The sequence below is a fragment of the Protopterus annectens genome, chromosome 1.part2 (assembly GCF_019279795.1).
Source record: "Protopterus annectens isolate FY-2018-M chromosome 1.part2, PAN1.0, whole genome shotgun sequence".
NCBI lineage: Eukaryota > Metazoa > Chordata > Ceratodontiformes > Protopteridae > Protopterus > Protopterus annectens.
Genome location: NC_056727.1, coordinates 1,114,220,476 through 1,114,237,749, shown reverse-complemented (window position 1 = coordinate 1,114,237,749; position 17,274 = coordinate 1,114,220,476). Strand labels below are relative to the sequence as shown.

The 17,274-nt window shown below is 43.9% G+C and overlaps 1 protein-coding gene across 1 annotated transcript in view; it reads left to right on the top strand.

The window, feature by feature from the left end:
• The window catches only part of LOC122792253 (digestive cysteine proteinase 2-like), a 266,381-nt gene extending 259,533 nt beyond the window's left edge, over window positions 1-6,848 (top strand). The window contains exon 11 of the mRNA XM_044060003.1: window positions 6,026-6,848. Coding sequence (XP_043915938.1) covers window positions 6,026-6,213 — 188 coding nt within the window. The 3' untranslated portion in view covers window positions 6,214-6,848. The remainder of the gene's footprint in view (window positions 1-6,025) is intronic.
• The last annotated feature ends 10,426 nt before the right edge of the window (window positions 6,849-17,274 follow it).

Sequence of the window (17,274 nt, the reverse complement as noted above, 5' to 3'; positions counted from 1 at the left end):
TGCCAAACAAACAGGTCTTCCATTCAGCAAGCCTCAAGCAAATAGTCATCACAACAGATGCCTCTGACTACACCTGGGGGACGCACATGACAGACCGGTGCATTCAGGGCAAATGGACCCAAAAAGAAAAGCACCTTCACATCAATCAAAAAGAAATGCTAGCAGTGATAAATGCTATTACAGCTTTCAAGGACCTTCTACAACCAGGTCAGCTATTGATAAGAACAGACAACACCACAGTTATGTGGTACATAAACGAGCAGGGAGTAACACTTTCTTATCCCTTATGCAGACTGGCCATGTCACTTTGGAACATGGCCATGGACTTACAAATGGAACTACAAGCACAGCACTTGCCAGGCAAGGAAAACACGCTGGCAGACAACCTAAGCAGGAATATGACAGATCCACACGAATGGAAGTTGCATCCAAAAGTTTTTTTACAGAAATAATCCAAGAATGGGGAAGGCCAGACATAGATCTCTTTGCCTCCCACAAAAATCATCAATTGACAAAATTCTGCTCAAGGATCTTCCATCCAAAGACCTGGAGAGTGGACGCTCTTTCAGTTGGACATCAATGACAGTTTATGCCTTCCCACCTCTTCCTATGCTGCCCAAAGTCCTATTGAAGACCAGAGCAGACAGACCAAAGATGATCCTCATTGCTCCAGACTGGCCAAGGCAACACTGGTACCCACTCCTGAGGAGCCTGACTCATTCCCCACCATGGACCCTGCCTCTAATGCCTCTTCTTCCGCCTCGGCACAGCTTCAAAACTCTTCAGTCAGCTGAAAACACTCAATCTAGCCACATGGAAGATTCCTTAGCATCGCAGCAGGCCCTGCTCTCCAAGGAGGTGCAGGATGTCATTTTGGAGGCCAGAAGGCCATCAACTAGAAAAGCTTACTCTGCAAAATAAAAACGTTTTTGTGTTTGGAATGAGAAAAAGGGCCAGTGCCCTGGAAAACTGAATTTACCTCAAATACTACAATATTTGGCTGAACTGCTAAGCAGTGGACTTTCGTTCTCCATCAAAATCCATGCCTCAGCCATTTCTGCAGAATACAACACTGATCCACCTTTATTCTCTCACCCTCTATTAAGACAGTTCCTCAGAGGGGCTAAGAATTTAAGACCTCCAAGAAAACAACCAATACCTGCTTGGGATCTTAATTTAATTCTGGAAAAACTGACTTTGCTTCCTAAGCCAGCTGCCTCATCAGATTTACAATATTTGTCCTGGAAAACAGCTTTCCTTCTGGCTATCACTTCAGCTCATAGAGTTTCAGAACTACAGGCTCTTATGGCTGTCCAGCCTTTTATCATCTTCCATCAGGACAGAGTTTCATTACGTACCAACCCGTCCTTTATGCCTAAAGTGGTATCCAAGGTAGCTTTAAATCAGGCCATACATTTACCTACTTTTTATCCTAATTCTCAAAACAAAGGGGAGAGATTACTGCATTCCTTGGGCATCCACAGACAACTGCGTTATTATTTGGACAGAACAAAGCCTTTCAGAAAATCAGAACAGCTTTTTGTGGCCTATGCGGTAGGAGCTCGAGGAAAGTCAATATCCAAACAGACAATCTCAAAATGGATAGCCCACTGCATACGCTTTTGCTTTTCCTTTCATGGCAAAACTGTACCTACAGGCATTAGAACTCATTCTACCAGGGCCACAGCCACCTCTGCAGCCTTCCTCAGAGGAGTTCCTACCAAGGATATTTTAGAAGCAGCCACTTGGAGTTCTGTGCATACCTTCTCTAAGCACTACAACCTACCATTATACTCCAAATCTAGAGCAGGCTTTGCCACTGCAGTCTTGCAGGGCATTTTGGCTCCTAGCTCCACCTAGTGCCTACCACCCCTTTCTTAGCTTTGGGATTCTACCCATCTGTTATGACTGCAGCTGTATGCACGATGAACATAGTACAGTTTTGTACCTACCATAAATGTAGATGTTAGAGTGCTAATACAGCTGCAGTCCAGGTTTCCCTCCCTCCTTCCCCTCTAGGGGTCATCTTTTATGGTGTATTTGCTTGCAACTACTGGTCTTTGATTATATTGCATTATTACATAATTTTATGTATTGCCTTCTTTCTGGGGGCACCTGACATCTGGGGCAAGAAAAACTGAAGAAAATGGCGTTGGCTGGTTCTTTTATACCCCTGTCGCACTAACGTCAGGGAAGAAGCGACTACAACCGATGCCAGACCTAGACTTTGGAATTCGGCCAACCGAGGACCCGCCTGACAGCAGGAGAACCCATCTGTTATGACTGCAGCTGTATTAGCACTCTAACATCTACATTTATGGTAGGTACAAAACTGTATTGGTAGCTTGGTTTACTCCCTGACTAGATGCCCTAGCACTAGAAAGTCTTTTATGCTGACAAATTCTGCACCTGGATCCAGGCTAAGGGAGCTGATATGGCACAACCCTCCCTCCCTGTCATCCTAGATTACTTTGCTGACCTGCTACACAGTGGTCCCCCCCCCCCCCCCCCGAGCAGCCCCTTTTCTCACACCCTCTGATCAAACCATTCCTAAGAGGGGCTAGCAACTTGAGACCACCCAGAAGAGCACCTACCCCAGCTTGGGACCTTTAACTTTGTGTTGGAAAAGCTCACCCTGCCCCCCCCCCCCCCTTGAACCAGCATCTTCTGCAGAGTTGAACTTTCTCTCCTGGAAGACTACTTTCCTTCTGGCCATCACTTCAGCCAGAAGGGTCTCAGCTACAAGAACTCATGGCTGTAGAGCTCTTCATCTTCCATGCAGACAGTGTTTCCCTCGGGGCTAACCCACCCTTCATGCCCAAAGTGGTGTCCAACCAATACATTTGCCCACCTTTTTCCCTAACCCACAATACAAGGGGGAAAGGATCCTGCACTCTCTAGATGTGCACAGACAGCTCAGATTCTATCTAGACAGGACTATATCCTTCAGAAAGTCTGATCAATTGATGGTTAGCTTTGCTGCAGGGGCAGAGGGCAAAGCCATCTCCAAACAATTTCCAAATGGATAGCACACTGCATATATTTGTTACAAGCAACCGGAAAACCTCCCCCTAAGGGGGTCGGCCTCACTCTACCAGAGCAGCCTCCACTTTTCCTCAGGAGTTCCCACCAGGGACATCCTGCAGGCTGTCACCTGGGCATCTGTTCACACTTTCACCAAACATTACCACCTGCCTATCTTCTCCAGATCCAAGGCAGGGTTTGCCACTGCAGTCTTGCAGAGCATCCTAGCCAGCCCCTAGTCTCCTTGACTGCCTCCACCTTCCTCAGCTTTGAGAATAGACTCAAATGTGATGACTGCAACAGTGAAGCACTGAGAACATAGTACAGTTGTGTACACTTACTATAAATGTAGATGTTAGCGTATTCACTGTTGCAGTCCTGGTTTCCCTCCCTCCATCCCCCTCCTTTCTTCTCTCTCCTTACAAGGATCATTTTGGTATTTGCGTCTACTGGTGGGGTTCTTCCACCAGAACCTGGCTCCCACTTGGGTGCTTCTGATGGGGCAAGAAAAACTGTAGTGGCGTTGGCTGCCTTACTTTATACTACTGACTACCTGATGTCAGTCCTGAAGCAACAGCAACAGATGCAGAAATACTAAGCCTCTGGTATTCGGGCCTGCTTAGGGCTACCCTGACGAAGATAACCCAAATGTGATGACTGCAACAGTGAATACACTCTAACATCCACATTTATGGTAAGTGTACACAACTGTACTTTTCTGTTGGAGGCAGAACCTTTCATGAGGAATTTGCAATTTGATTCAATCCCAGTGACCTTTTCTTACTTGGAAAGTCTACCCAAGTGGCATGTTGGTCATTCTTTTGTGATCTTAAGACAGTCTTGCTGTACCATGCATTAGCCACCGTTAAGAAATTTGCGAGAGTACAGAAAATATTTTGCTGTTGCCTGAGCCATGTTGACCCAGACTATCTGCATTCTTTTCAGTCTGTCCTAAAATGAGCCTTCAGGTCACCCATGATCAAGGCCAACTTATCTGGTCTTGTTTTATTGTAGTTCTGCAACTGCTGCCTTGTCTGCTACTTTGCTCCACAGCAGGACTGCACTGGTAAGAACTGTCTTGTCAGCCTCTCTACATTGGAGTCTGCTGTGACTGTCAAAATTCTGATTTGCCTCACTGATAGCAGATTCCCACGATATTTCTTTCCACCCCCTTAGTCAGAGGCTGCATCTTTCAGGCCAGGCAACTGCTACTCTGCCATTCCATTTCATCTCATCTCCTGGATGTATAATCTGGCTCCCCTCTTCTAGCCATTGTCGTACACTTCCAAGACATGTTTAGTCAGTGGGCCTATGTTTAGTGTAGCAGTCCTTTATATTTGGGTATCTTGTCTCCGTCGAGATCTTCTGGATAATCCAGTCTGGCGTCTTTACGCTTTAATGCTTAGAATTTCATTTTTGCCAGGAAAATGTGTCTCTAGGAGACCTCGCACTATATAAATTCCTGGAATTTTTCATGATTGGTAGTTACTTTCAGCATCTTCCTGTAGGTTGTAGCATGAAGCCTGAACAAGCAGGGTGCCGTGCTCTTGCACCAACAGTGCAGAGGTGATGAAAGCCTAGGAGTTGTCTTGGGCTGGGGCATTTCCCTTACAACCCTTAACGTTTGGAGAAATGAACAAGTTGGTAGGCCTTGTCTGCAACTCCCTCCTGCAAGCTTGTAACCAAACATTTCTGGACAACCCAAGAAAGTAGTCTGTGGTTGAAATGACTCTTCTGATGGCCATGACAAGATTTAGATCCCCTAGGCTTCCTGGGTTGTCAGGCAAATGTTTGTGAATAAAGTTGCCAGAAAGCTGTTCTGTGGGATAAGTGGTATCCCATGCCAACTCATTTTGGTGGGTTTACAGATTCCAGACAAGTCTAAGGTAGTATGTGACAATTTATTCAACAGGTACATCATCCACCGTTTTATTGTAGCTGATTTTGGAAAGCAGAAATGTGGTTAAGCACCAGCTTAAGTATCTCATTTAGGTGCTGCATAATTGTCTGCCTTCAAAGAAGCCTCATGTTAACACATTTGCACACTAATTTAAGGATTTCCTGTTTGGCCTTTTGTAAGGGTTATTTTTCCTAAGCCCTAGCCTGCAGTTCCAGCCAAACTTTTTGTTTCAGAGCTGCTCCTTATTTTTTTGCCTCCTCTTGCTCCTTAGTTTTTTTGCCTCATCTTTCTGGGGGTGGAGTTCAGGGGAGAGCAGTTATCCTTGATATTTACTCACGTCAGGTTTTGCCTTGAGTGTGTGAGATTTCCTTCCTAAATTTACAAAGACATTTTAGTTTTAAAATGAGTGATTAGTTATCTGAGAAGGCAGTCCTTCAGTGGGTGTTTATTCCATACAGGGATCAGTAAGGTAGCCTTTTCACTCGTTCGCTGATGGCCTCTTCAAGTTGGATAAGTGTAACTGATCTAAGGTGTAAATGTCTAACCTGATGGCATTAACTGTGGTAGCATAATGGTTGGGGGTGGGGGATAAGGGTTTCTGCAAAAGTCCATTGTGACCTTAGTATATGAAGACTATATATTTGCTCTTCACTATGTAGAGCTTGCTGGCCAGTAAACTGCTACACCCACAGTAAACTGCTATGAGGCAGATCTTTCAACTCTATGAAAACAGCTCATTTCAATTCAGTATTCAACAATGAAAGGTGCATTGCACTGACAGTCTCCAATCTTGTGGTACTATATTACTATTTAGTAATACTAGGAAAACTTTGAGAAATGGTAGGATTGTTGCCATCTCAAGTTAATGGGCTGTAAAATGGAGGCTATTGCAGTATTTTGGGTACCTTTTCCATTTAGATGGTGTTGTGGACCATATTCAATTTGCTACATTTGATTATTTGTGTATTTGGTGGTTAACTGCTCTGTTTGCGTGGTACATGATGCTTTTTTCATTTTCAACTAGTTTGGTGTTAGTGTGTTCTGAAAAAAGTGAATCACAAATTAAGACTTGCTCATTCTTGACATTCTGATGTTTTGCAGGGAATACAACAGACCGTCTGGATCATGCTGTTTTGGCTGTGGGCTATGGTGTGCTGCAGGGTGAACCCTACTGGCTTGTAAAGAATTCATGGTCAACTTACTGGGGAAATGATGGCTACATCTTGATGTCCACAAAAGACAACAATTGTGGTGTTGCAACAGATGCTACATATCCAACACTAGAATGATTTGCTTATCACATTAGGAAAGCATAAGAACAGTTATTTGAGCATAGCTTCAGCTTTAGACAGAATTTAATGTTTTTATTCGCTGCTGGCTCATAAATCGCACGAGACTGCACAAAGCCCAGCACAGCAAATTTGAAATTTTTCTTCTCTCAACTTCCCTGATGAATCTGGTCTTGCACAGTGGGGTATTATCAAATATTGCGGACTGTCCAGAACTGGTGCCAACTTCTTGCCAGGATTATGGTTATTCACATCTTCAAAGCCAACCACGAACACTGAAGGGCTGTGATCTTGCTCCCAAATCTTCGTTTTAAATCCGTTTATCATTCAGTGATCCTGGCTGATGTTTGCATAGTCTGTCACCATTGAATTTTTGGTGGTACACAGTATGGATTTAATCTGTTCACTGCAAAATATTTAGTGTAATGCACTTTATGCAGATGTACTAAGCTGTAAAGAGCTTGAAATATGTATAGTCTTGCAATAAGTATAAAATTATAATAGTGAATGGTGTAACTAAGGTACTATTACTGTTAATTACAACCATTTAATTTATATTTTGTTAAAAAAAATCCTGCACTTCTGGTTGGTCTGCAAGTGACAATGCTGAAAATAAAGCTGGCCAATTAGTATGACTTGTTGCACCATTTTCAGCTATGCATTTTTGTAGTGAAGATCTGAAGTTTGACAGTTTTGAGTGTTTTTGCATGACCAGAAAATCTACATTCGTGCATCCCTGAAAATCTGTGAGCTATGTTCTTAGTATTGGATCACAAGAAGTTTCAGGGTGTTAATGGAAGTAAAACGTTGCAGTCTATTCTGTCTAAGATGCAGATTTCTCACATAGCCTTAAAGCTCAACCTAACTAGTTTAAAATTGAATATCCATATGTTAAGTTATGAAAGTCAGACTGAATGCTGTATTGCTAGCCAGTAGGCCTTTGTGGACACTGTGCCAGGCAGTTAAGCTGCATTTTATTTCCTAGATTCAGAGGAGATTAATAGGCTAAATGCTCGAGAGCTATTACAAGCCTAGCTAGTTTTTTCAGATTTTACACAATTGTCTATCCCTAGGGTCAAGCAGAGTTTTGACAATATTTAAGCTGTTTCTGTCCATAAGGGACATGGGCACCACCTCTGGAGTGAATGTGCAAATTTTTTTTCCAGCCATTGGTCCAAATTGCCCTCGAAGATGGTCAGGAAGGGCTCTATTCATGTGATTAGGAAGTATATTCCAGTGGATGGGCAAGCACTGGGATACATATGCCTATCCAGTATGATGTATTGTGTCAGAGATCAGGTTTAGATCTTTGGAAGGGGTAACCCTCATGCAGTTTTGCAAATATCAAAATTTCCATCAAGGCTGGGTCTCAGTAATTGGGGAAACTGAATACAGTGACAGGCTTTTAATTGGTCCACATATGACATGGTGATTATACTGTGTATTTTTCATGTGAAAATTTGAGGACACTCCAGCTGTTGCAGGTGCCTGGCAGGGTACATGCAAAAGGGTGCATTGTATTCCATTCTTGGTCTGAGGGCCAAGTACAGTAGTACTATGACGGCCTTGGATCTGGATGCTGTGCCTGTACTTATAAGCTGAGCCACATGTAATTTCCTCACCACCGTGGACAAGTTTCCGATTGCTATTGGAGCACCCAGATCTCTCTCCACTGGGTCCACTTCTTAGTCAGTGTTGTAATTTGTAGGGTATTTGATTCTTTAAATGGTGGTTATGCAGTTTACATTTAGTTTGAGGCCATGGCTGTGACATCAGTCTGTCTGACCTTTCTGTGGGATATCCACATTGTTTAGGAGTAGATTGCCCCCATCTTGCAGTAATCAGCAGATTTTGTCAGCCAAAGGCCATCTGCATTTGCCTTGACATTTCAGAAGTATATTCTGAACAGGAGGGGGTCTAACACGGAGTCCTGTGCTAGTCCATTACTGACTGCTCTCTTGCTGGATGTGGACTGCCCCACTCTTGACGTGTCCTATCTGATCCATTTGGCTGTCCATCTGGTGACTTAGTTTTATGCACAATTTTGAGTTTCTGTAATGCCCAACTGTGGCATTCTGTCTCTTGTCTTGGCTAGGTCAAGGTAGGCAGTATGCACTCTTAATCATCCATGGTCTTGGTGACCTTCTCAAAGTCCACCAGACTGAGCAGGCAAGACCTTCTCTGGACTAAGCTGAATTGGGTTGGCTCTAGAGTCTGGAGACTGCCTACGTCATTAATATGGTCCGGTCCATTCTTGTATGTGAGGCTAGTCAGGCTTGTGGGTAGATAATTTCCTGGGTTAGTTGATTTACCCCACCCATGCAGAAGGGTGACTTTTTTTACTGGGACAAAACCTGTCTGGAGACTATGGTTAGAGATCTAAGTGGGTCTGCTAGGTCATGTTTCAAGCTGTTTAGGCACTCTGATTCTTTCGAAACTCACTGATGCTACATTTCTAGCTTTTAGAGTGCCAGTGACAACCTGATTGTGATAACTGCCAAAGGAGTGGTAGGGTGTTATTTCTTGTGGAAGTGACCAGAGGTGATGGGGGGGGGGGGGGGGGGGGTTTCAGCTAAATTTATTGGCCAGCAAGTATGCTAATTCTAGCTGATTATAGGTAGTGCAGGCTACAGCCAACTCAGCACAGTGTTTTCCTTAAGATTTCTGACAACTAAAAATGCTTTGTGGTTATCTTTCACTCGAGGCTATTTTGGTCTCATTTAGCTTTTGAAGACTTGACTAGTTGATTTTCTTTAAGACTGGGGGATTTTTTTACTGTGCGCACCCTCCCACTTCTAGACAGGGATTTCTTCCTTATGTTGTATAGTCTGTCAGGGGTCTGACAAGGCAGGCTTGTTTTTCCAGCTAGACCTGATTGGTCAGGTACTACTGTTTCTGCAATTTAAATGGTTGTACAGGGTAGTCGTGTATACTTCTGCATGGGCCTTCATGTTTGAGGTAACTGGAAGCTTTTTATCGCTACCACTTAATAGAAGGTAATTTTGTTTTGGAAAAAATTCTTTAGTATTTGAGGGTTCTACCATTACATTTATTTTCAAAGGAGACCAATTTATGACCCAATCTTATTGCACTTGGAGGGGGGGGGGTGCAGTGCTCCTCCATGTTTTGAGTACTGTCAAGGATATTTGAGCCCCTAATGGAAGTGCAGGCCAGCTATTCGGAGCATTTGCATTGACAAACCCCAGGAATCTGTGAGCCTGCATGTTAATGTTGGTGTAAATTTCCCAGCTTATGGAGAGGTAGCCTAAAATCGTCCATGATTAGTGTTGGGCTGAATGGTAAGTGATCCTAGTAACTTCAGGTATGCAGAGTGATGTAGCTAGCGATTGTGGTGGGGGATGGCACCTGGGCATGGAATAGCTGAAGTGAGTCATCCTGCATTACCAGTCAGAGGTATACATTTTATGTAAATGGAAACTACTTTCATTTTTCCTCTTCAGAGGGTGGTCTGAATGTGTGATAACAATTTTAGCTTTCCACAGCCTTGATCGATGTCTAACTGCACACATGTCTGGCTCTTCTAGGGTGAGGAGAACTTCCTGGGAGTGCAGTCTCTTAAGACTCGGCACTGAGCAGTAGTACCTTCAGCTTGGCATTAGAAGAATTTGTTTAGTTGGTCTGCTGGTTTGGCAGTGCCTGAAAAAGGCATCATTGGGGGGTGGCTAATGCCTTGGCCAGTATTTGAAAGCCTAGAAGAGACTGGTATAGACCATCTCTGACAAAGCAGCGTGGTCCATTGATTATGTCCCAGGCTGATAAATACTGGTTCCCCTTGGAATAACACCAGTAGCCAAGACAAATATTCAATTAATTTTCTGTTTGTGTTGTGGTATCATTCCTGGTGATAGAATGCTGCCTCAATGAGAGGCTCATACTAGCCTTTGACACTTATTCAGGAGGTCCATCATGTATTGCCATTGACTATATGGAGACATCTCTTGTCATTCACATCCAGATGAACTGTGGAGTCATACTGGTACTAATTGAGTGGCTTGAGTGCCTGTATGATCTGGGGAATCCTGGCTTCTTGACTTGCAACTGACTAACTCGTGGGGGGGGGGGCATCACAATGGCATGTCCTATGACAGATTTGAAGGTGTGCTTCTCCTTAAGGGCTTTCCTGTGGAGACTGTGGTTGATTGTTTTGTTTGCACATGGTTCCCTAAGACAACATATGGGAAGCCTGAGGTTTTGGTAAATTACTTGAGTGTCTCCGCATATGTGGGTTTGTGTGGTGACCTTTGAGGGAAATGTGCGTGTGCTGACAACCTGTCATTTTTTATCCGTTAGTGAGTCATGTCTCAGTTTTTGGTGCAGCCAAGACTTTCAGGATTACATGGTTGTCAGTATACATGAGACCATTGCTACTTTGCATCGGGATGCTCATGTCCACCAAGCTGGCCAGACATGGGGAAGTGCCTATCCACGAATTCAGGTGTTTACCATGTTTAACCAGGACGTCTGGAGACTTAAACTGTACTGGGATGATGGCACAGGGGAGTGGGTGAAATGCAGCTATCCCAACAAGGTGATGCTGCTCTTAGTGCAAGTCTGATTCTCCTAGAGCAGCAGGGGAACTAGAAGTTTGCAGAGTTATTCTAAGGGAAATTTAGTTTGATAGCGGCAGTTAGCATTTTGTTTATACATGGCACTAAGTGAAGTGCAAGCTACGGCAAATGCTGGGCTTGTAGATTCAGAAAAGTTCTACAGACCAATCAGGAAAATGCGCAATAAGCTTACAGCCAGCAGTCTCCAACTCAGATGGATTTGCAACAGCTCACTTCTGCCACTGCAGTCTGAAATGTAAAAATGTAGGTTTTAGAGTTAAAGTGCAGGGAATCCGCACAGTTTAGGTACTATCCTGTAAAACTAGCAGACAATGCAAGTATTACAGCAGTGGAAACTGTTCAGCTTTGAAACTATAAAACGTGCGAGAAATGTGACAACCAGTATGATTCTTTTCAAATACAGTAAAAAATCAACCGAAGTGCAAAATACTCTAGCACTGGATGTCTTTTACATGCAGCAGATTCTGTAACACTTTGGAAAAGTAGCCAAACCAAAAGCAGCTCTGAGGAAGGATTTCACTTTAAAAATAAGCAGTTGCAATAGTCCTAATGCCAAGAAGAGATCTGTAGTGAGCTGATTAAGTATTTCTGTCCACTTCTGATGTGAAAAGATGCCACTAATACTTGTATGGGCTACATCGAAAGTGCTGAGCTGCATGCAAGTCCTTAAGGGAAGAATGTCATTAACTCAGTGCAGTATACATTTCACTGTACGTATGAATTGGCATTTTCTGCAGGAAAGTGAAATTTTCTGCCACTGGAGTTATGCTTACTGCCCCAGCTGTATTTTATATATAGTAATGCACATTACATGAATATAATGTGTCTTCTTTACCTGGCATCTATTCCAGAAATCTGTTAAAAACTATTTTCTGCAGAAAATTGGTAGAAATTTTCAAGCTGCTTACTAGTAAGCTCCTGCCAATAGGCTTGTGTATCAATTAGGCTAGGTTTTATAACTATTTTTTATCTATCTAGAGATGTTACACATGATTAAAATTTATAATTGCAGGTTAAAGCATCTTTGGATGAGTTTATTTACATTATTTCTTTTACATGACCAAGAAATGTATATTAAGTATTGAGTAGAAAAATGTGTGTAGTATGATAGCTGCATGGAGAAGATCTAACTGGGGTGTGTTTGAGGTTGGTAATTTTCTAGTTGGACAAGTAGTAATGTAGCTTAAATTAAATATGAAAGAAACTGTGAATGAGCTGGAAAACAAATGGATAGAGGAGGCATAGTCTGTGGTGGGGTGAGGGGGAGGAAGAGTAAGTTTAGGAAATTAGTGGAGTATGAGGAGAGAGAGAGAGAGAAGGTACAAAAGATTGTGAAGCAATCTAAAGCTAGCTTTGTGAGCAGGAAGAATAGCCATCTTTGCCATAGGTGCTTTTTAAGCAGAGTTTTGAAATTGTCAGGTTTTAAATGTACGGATTTCATTCCAGAGTTTCTACCCATAACAAGTAGTCTCCAGCAGTGTTGACATGAGTTTGGAGTGAAGGTATCTAGTGGATGAATAGTACAGCGGAGTATTTGGCAATGCTGGGCATTTGTCTGGAGACTGCACAGTAGGTTGTGGGTAGTTATTGGTTATGAATGCCAGCTGGTTTGGGAGTTCAAGCCAGTTTAATTCTTTTAATGCAAGGCAATGCTGTTTTAAGGTTGCTTGCAAATGTAGCCATTTTGTAGTAGTAGGTGGCTAGTTTAGTTTTTATACGTGGTTCTTTTGTAAGAATAGAGAAAGCGTATAATAGGAGGCATGTTTGCTGCTAAGGTAATTCTTGCTTGATCTGTGTTTGGCCATATAGAGGGGGCTGAGTTTTTGGTGGGTTTTCTCTATGGAATGAAGCATGTGGTCATATTTGAGATTGTCCTCTGACTCGTGGCTTATGGTTTCTTTGTGTTATTACTGGAGGTAATATGAAGTCTGTGTTTTGGTTAAGATGTTTTGGAGCAAGTAGCATAAGCTTGTATCTGATGTCAGTATTCATTTATCCTTTACCTTTGGATTACAGTTCTGATCCTCGGAACTAGTTCTGCTGTTGCATAGCTTGTGCCAGCCAAAAACTAGAGCGAAGACTCTACCCACAATACCCCTCTCCATATTACCTCATCTCATTTGCAGTTCTTGTAAGACTCGTCAGCAGTTTTCTGTCGCAGCCAAAAAAAGTTCTTCTGTTTAATAGTTCATCTTAATTTATTTGTATATCTCTTCTACTCACTTTCTGGTAGTGATTTTTCCCTACCATATGGTATTCTATACCATTGTTTGGTAGTGCCTCTCCCTCTCATTATCTACCTCCTTTGGTAGCTGTCTCCTACCATAGTTGGCAGTAGTTTTCTCTACCTCTTGGGTAACCTTAATATAGCATTGTTGGTGGCTTTTCCCTACATCTGTGTGCTTGCTGCGTGACCACTACTTTTTGGTGTCTCAACATGGCTGAGAAACTGAAAGGCTCTATGGACTTTAAACGGTGCCAACATTGTTGACTGAAGATGCCAAACTCTGGTTGCTCTTCCTGTGTATTTGTTTGGACCCAGCTCATCTGGACCAGGAATGTACCGTCTGCTAGGCCTTCAGCAACTGGACCTTGGTTGAATATAGAAACTTAATTAAAAGGCCTAATTGCTTCATCTTTTGAGGAAGCTTTGTCAAAGGCTGACACGCAGCCCTCTAAATCAGACTTTGGAGCCAAGAAAAGTCACTTGGTGCTGATTTCTCCTTTGGTACTGATGGCAAAAAAGCATAAGCCTACAACTCGCCACTTCGCTGTAACCAAAGGCTAAGGTTCTGAAATGTTTGGAACAGACAACCTTTGCACGATCTGCTATGGCACTTCAAAACTCTGTGCCAGTCTCTTCAATACAGATTCCCCAGTTGGTGAACCTCTCCTGCTGCACTTGTGCAGACATTGGGACCTCCATCGGTGCCAAAATCGGGCATAACTTTCACACCCAGGACAAAGGTATTCACTCTCCATTGACCCTTTCCTGGGGCAGCTTCCCAATCCTTTCCTTGAAAGACCAGAATCTGTCCATTCTCCAGGAGTCTGACTAAAGTAGACTTACATGAGGTTGGTGGGTCAGCTCTTGGTGGCCTTTGTCTCCTCCCAGGCTCCTTTCCCTTCTGGATTTGGGGCTTTCTCCCAGGACTCTACCAAATCTTCCTCCTTCCTCTAACCTCCTTGGAGGACTTGGTTTCCCACTCAAAGCCTTCTGGTTACAGCTATTCAGGTGCTGACTGCTTCCCCCCATTCAGTTCCAGGATCTTGCCCTGACTACTTCAGAACAGATTGGACTCATTGGACTCCCAAATCTGTGGCTGTGCTGTCTGGTGTGAAAGTTTTGTATCAGTCCCAGCTTATTAGGGGTTGCTGTTAACTTTGGGAACCTCAGCAGCTGTCAGGTCTTCCTCCACCTCCTGCTTTGGAGGTGGGTCTATCTGAGAGGGGGTGTGACCTCTGTTCTGAGGATGTTCATCATGCATACAGCTGCAGTCATAACAGATGGGTTTTCCTGCTGTCAGACGGGTCCTCGGTCGGCCGAATTCCAAAGTCTAGGTCCGGCGTCGGTTATCATCGCTTCTTCCCTGACGTCAGTGCGACAGGGGTATAAAAGAACCAGCCGACGCCATTTTCTTCAGTCTTTCTTGCCGTGCAGTGCCCGAAGCAGAAGCAGTTCGCAAGTGCCGGTCAGCCAGCTCCTGAGATTATGAATATTTTGCAACCGAAGTCTTCTTGAAAGCTAAGTACCCCCATTGGGGAAACTTTTCTTGCCTCGGACCATGTCAGACAAAGTTAATAATTGCATTTCATGTGGGAAGCAAATACCGCATAAGGATTTTCATTCCCTCTGCATTCCTTGCTTAGGCCCAGACCACGACGTCTCTGCCTGTTGCTTTTGTGCTACATTCAACAGACGCACCATTAAGCGTCGAGAGGAGTTCGCCCAACACTATTTTGGCAAAAAATTGAATTACATTATGTCGTCGGATACTCCGACTCCAGTTTTGAGTAAAAGACGCAAAGATAAGGACCAACATACTAGGTCTGCGGCTTCTACAGACACCACGCCAAAGCCGACTAAAGGTGGTTCGGTTCTCAGTGAGGCGCCTACACAGCCCCTGACTACCGACGACACTATTGGCAGTGTCTACTGTACCCAAGGTCGCAGGCTCTTCGGCCCACACCCCGACTACAGATCCCGAAGCCACTCTTGGCGGTGAAACTCTGAGTTTAGACAGGTCTGCCACCTCTCAAGGTGTCTTCAGGCCTTCCTCTTCTTTTTCCATCAAGGCTTTCACTAAGACTAAAGCAGCCATGCATACTAAAAGACAAGCTCCACAGGGCACTTCTCAAGGCCCCATGCCTAAAAAGCAGATGCTCAAAATGGCTGAGGATTTGATTACTTTATCAGGGGTTCTCAACCCTCCCGGACAAAAGGCCCAGAGTGGAGGAAGAATCCCCCTCCTCGGACCAGGCCTCCATTATTTCAGAGCATTCTGATGACCAGGAACATTCATACTCCCCTTTTGAAGATTCTGATGCAAAGGAGTCCATTCCCTCTGTCTCTTCCCCCCCCCCCCCCCCCCCGAGGATTACTCTTTTTTGGGGAAACCTTGCATACCTTGAGGGAACACTTCCACTGGGAAGGCCAAGAGTACTCTGACTCAAAGAAAAGGCTTAGGGATTTTCTCTTGCTCCCTCAGCACAGGCCTCTGGCTATACCCCCTGTCTTAGACATTCTAGGTGTGTATTCAGAGGCCTGCCTTAACCCAGACTCTTTACCTCCAGCCCCAGTCAAGCCTGACTGGTATTACCGGGTTCCTGACTCTCACCAATTCCTATACAAAAGCCATGCGGCTGACCCCAGAAACTATCTCACAGGGCCCCAAGGGAATTGAGGCTTCCTCTGCTAAAAATCCATTACCTTCAGAGAGAGATTCCAGAGCTTTAGAAAGGTGGGGGGAAAAGGTATACACCTTGGCCACCTTAACCATGAGAGCATTAAACTGCCAGTTCCATATGTTAAAGAACCAACAGTTTCTGTTATCACAGTTGAGAAGCAGTGTCACAACCTGAACAACCAGACTTGAAGGAGTTGCAGGATTTGATGCATAGTGCAGAACAAGTGGGTATAAACATACCTTGCAATGTGGTTTTGATGCTTCAGAGGCCTCATGTAGAGCTGCTGTTACAGGATCAGTCATACGTAGACATGCCTGGCTCAAAGAGCAAACCTTACCTGATCATGTCAAAGCTAAATTACTAGATGCCCCTCTGCAAAAAGATGTATTTGGTGTTAAAGCTGAGGAGGTATTAAAGAAAATGGAGGAAAAGGCTAAATCAATACAAGCAGTGAAAGATTTCCTACAGGTACAACCACCACTTTTCAGTAGAAATTGACCTTCCAAAAATTGGTCCTTTCCAGCCACAGACAGACCCCAAAGAGGTAGATACAGGTGCCCGAGGGGCAGAGGGCAATCTCAAGGATAGTTTAGAGGCAGACATTGGCAAGCACCTACACAGAGGTGGTGAGGATAGTTCACAGCCATTCAGAAAGCAGACCCAATGACTTCCCCTTTGCATGCCAAGCAAGGCTCAAATGGCAGCACCTTTAGGCGGAAAACTGGCAATATTTTTGAAAAATTGGCATATTGTCAAGACAAATGGATCCTGGACATTATAGACAGAGGCTACAGATTCCATTTTCACACCCTTCCAAAAATGAGGCATGCCAAACCTGCCACACAATCAAAGGGCAGAGGCACAAAAACAAATTTCAGATCTCATGGACGTACCTACACAAGAACAAGGTCAAGGTTTTTACTCTAGACTATTCCTGGTACCAAGGAAGGGAAAAGATTGGAGACCTATTTTGGACCTATCCATCCTAAACACATTTTTACTCATGCCGAAATTCAAGATGCTCACATTGCAGCAGCTTCTTCCCATGCTGGGCAAGGAGTCTTGGCTGGTAACATTGGACCTCAAGGAGGCATACCTGCATGTCCCAATCAGACAAGATTGCAGAAGATACCTCAGATTTCTTGCAGGTTCAACCCATTATCAATTCTCTGCATTGCCCTTTGGCTTATCTACTGCGCCCAGAGTATTCACGAAATGCCTGGCATCAGTAATTGCCTACTGCAGACTTCAAGGGATACAAATATACCCATATTTGGACGACTGCCTGATCCAAGAGGACAGCAAGAACATACTTCTGAAACATCTGGCTTTTGTAATAATGTTGTTGAATTCTCTGGGATACACAGTCAACTTGGACACAAACACCCAGATGGCCTACCTCACGTCAGAGAAACTGGGGCAACTAAGTCGATACTTCAGAAAACTAGCAAATTTCACTGGGCTGACTGCAAGGAAAATCCTGCAGGCTCTGGGATTCATGGCATCTTGCATCCTACTAATCCCATGTGCAAAGCTGCATATGAGGAAACTTCAATGGTACCTG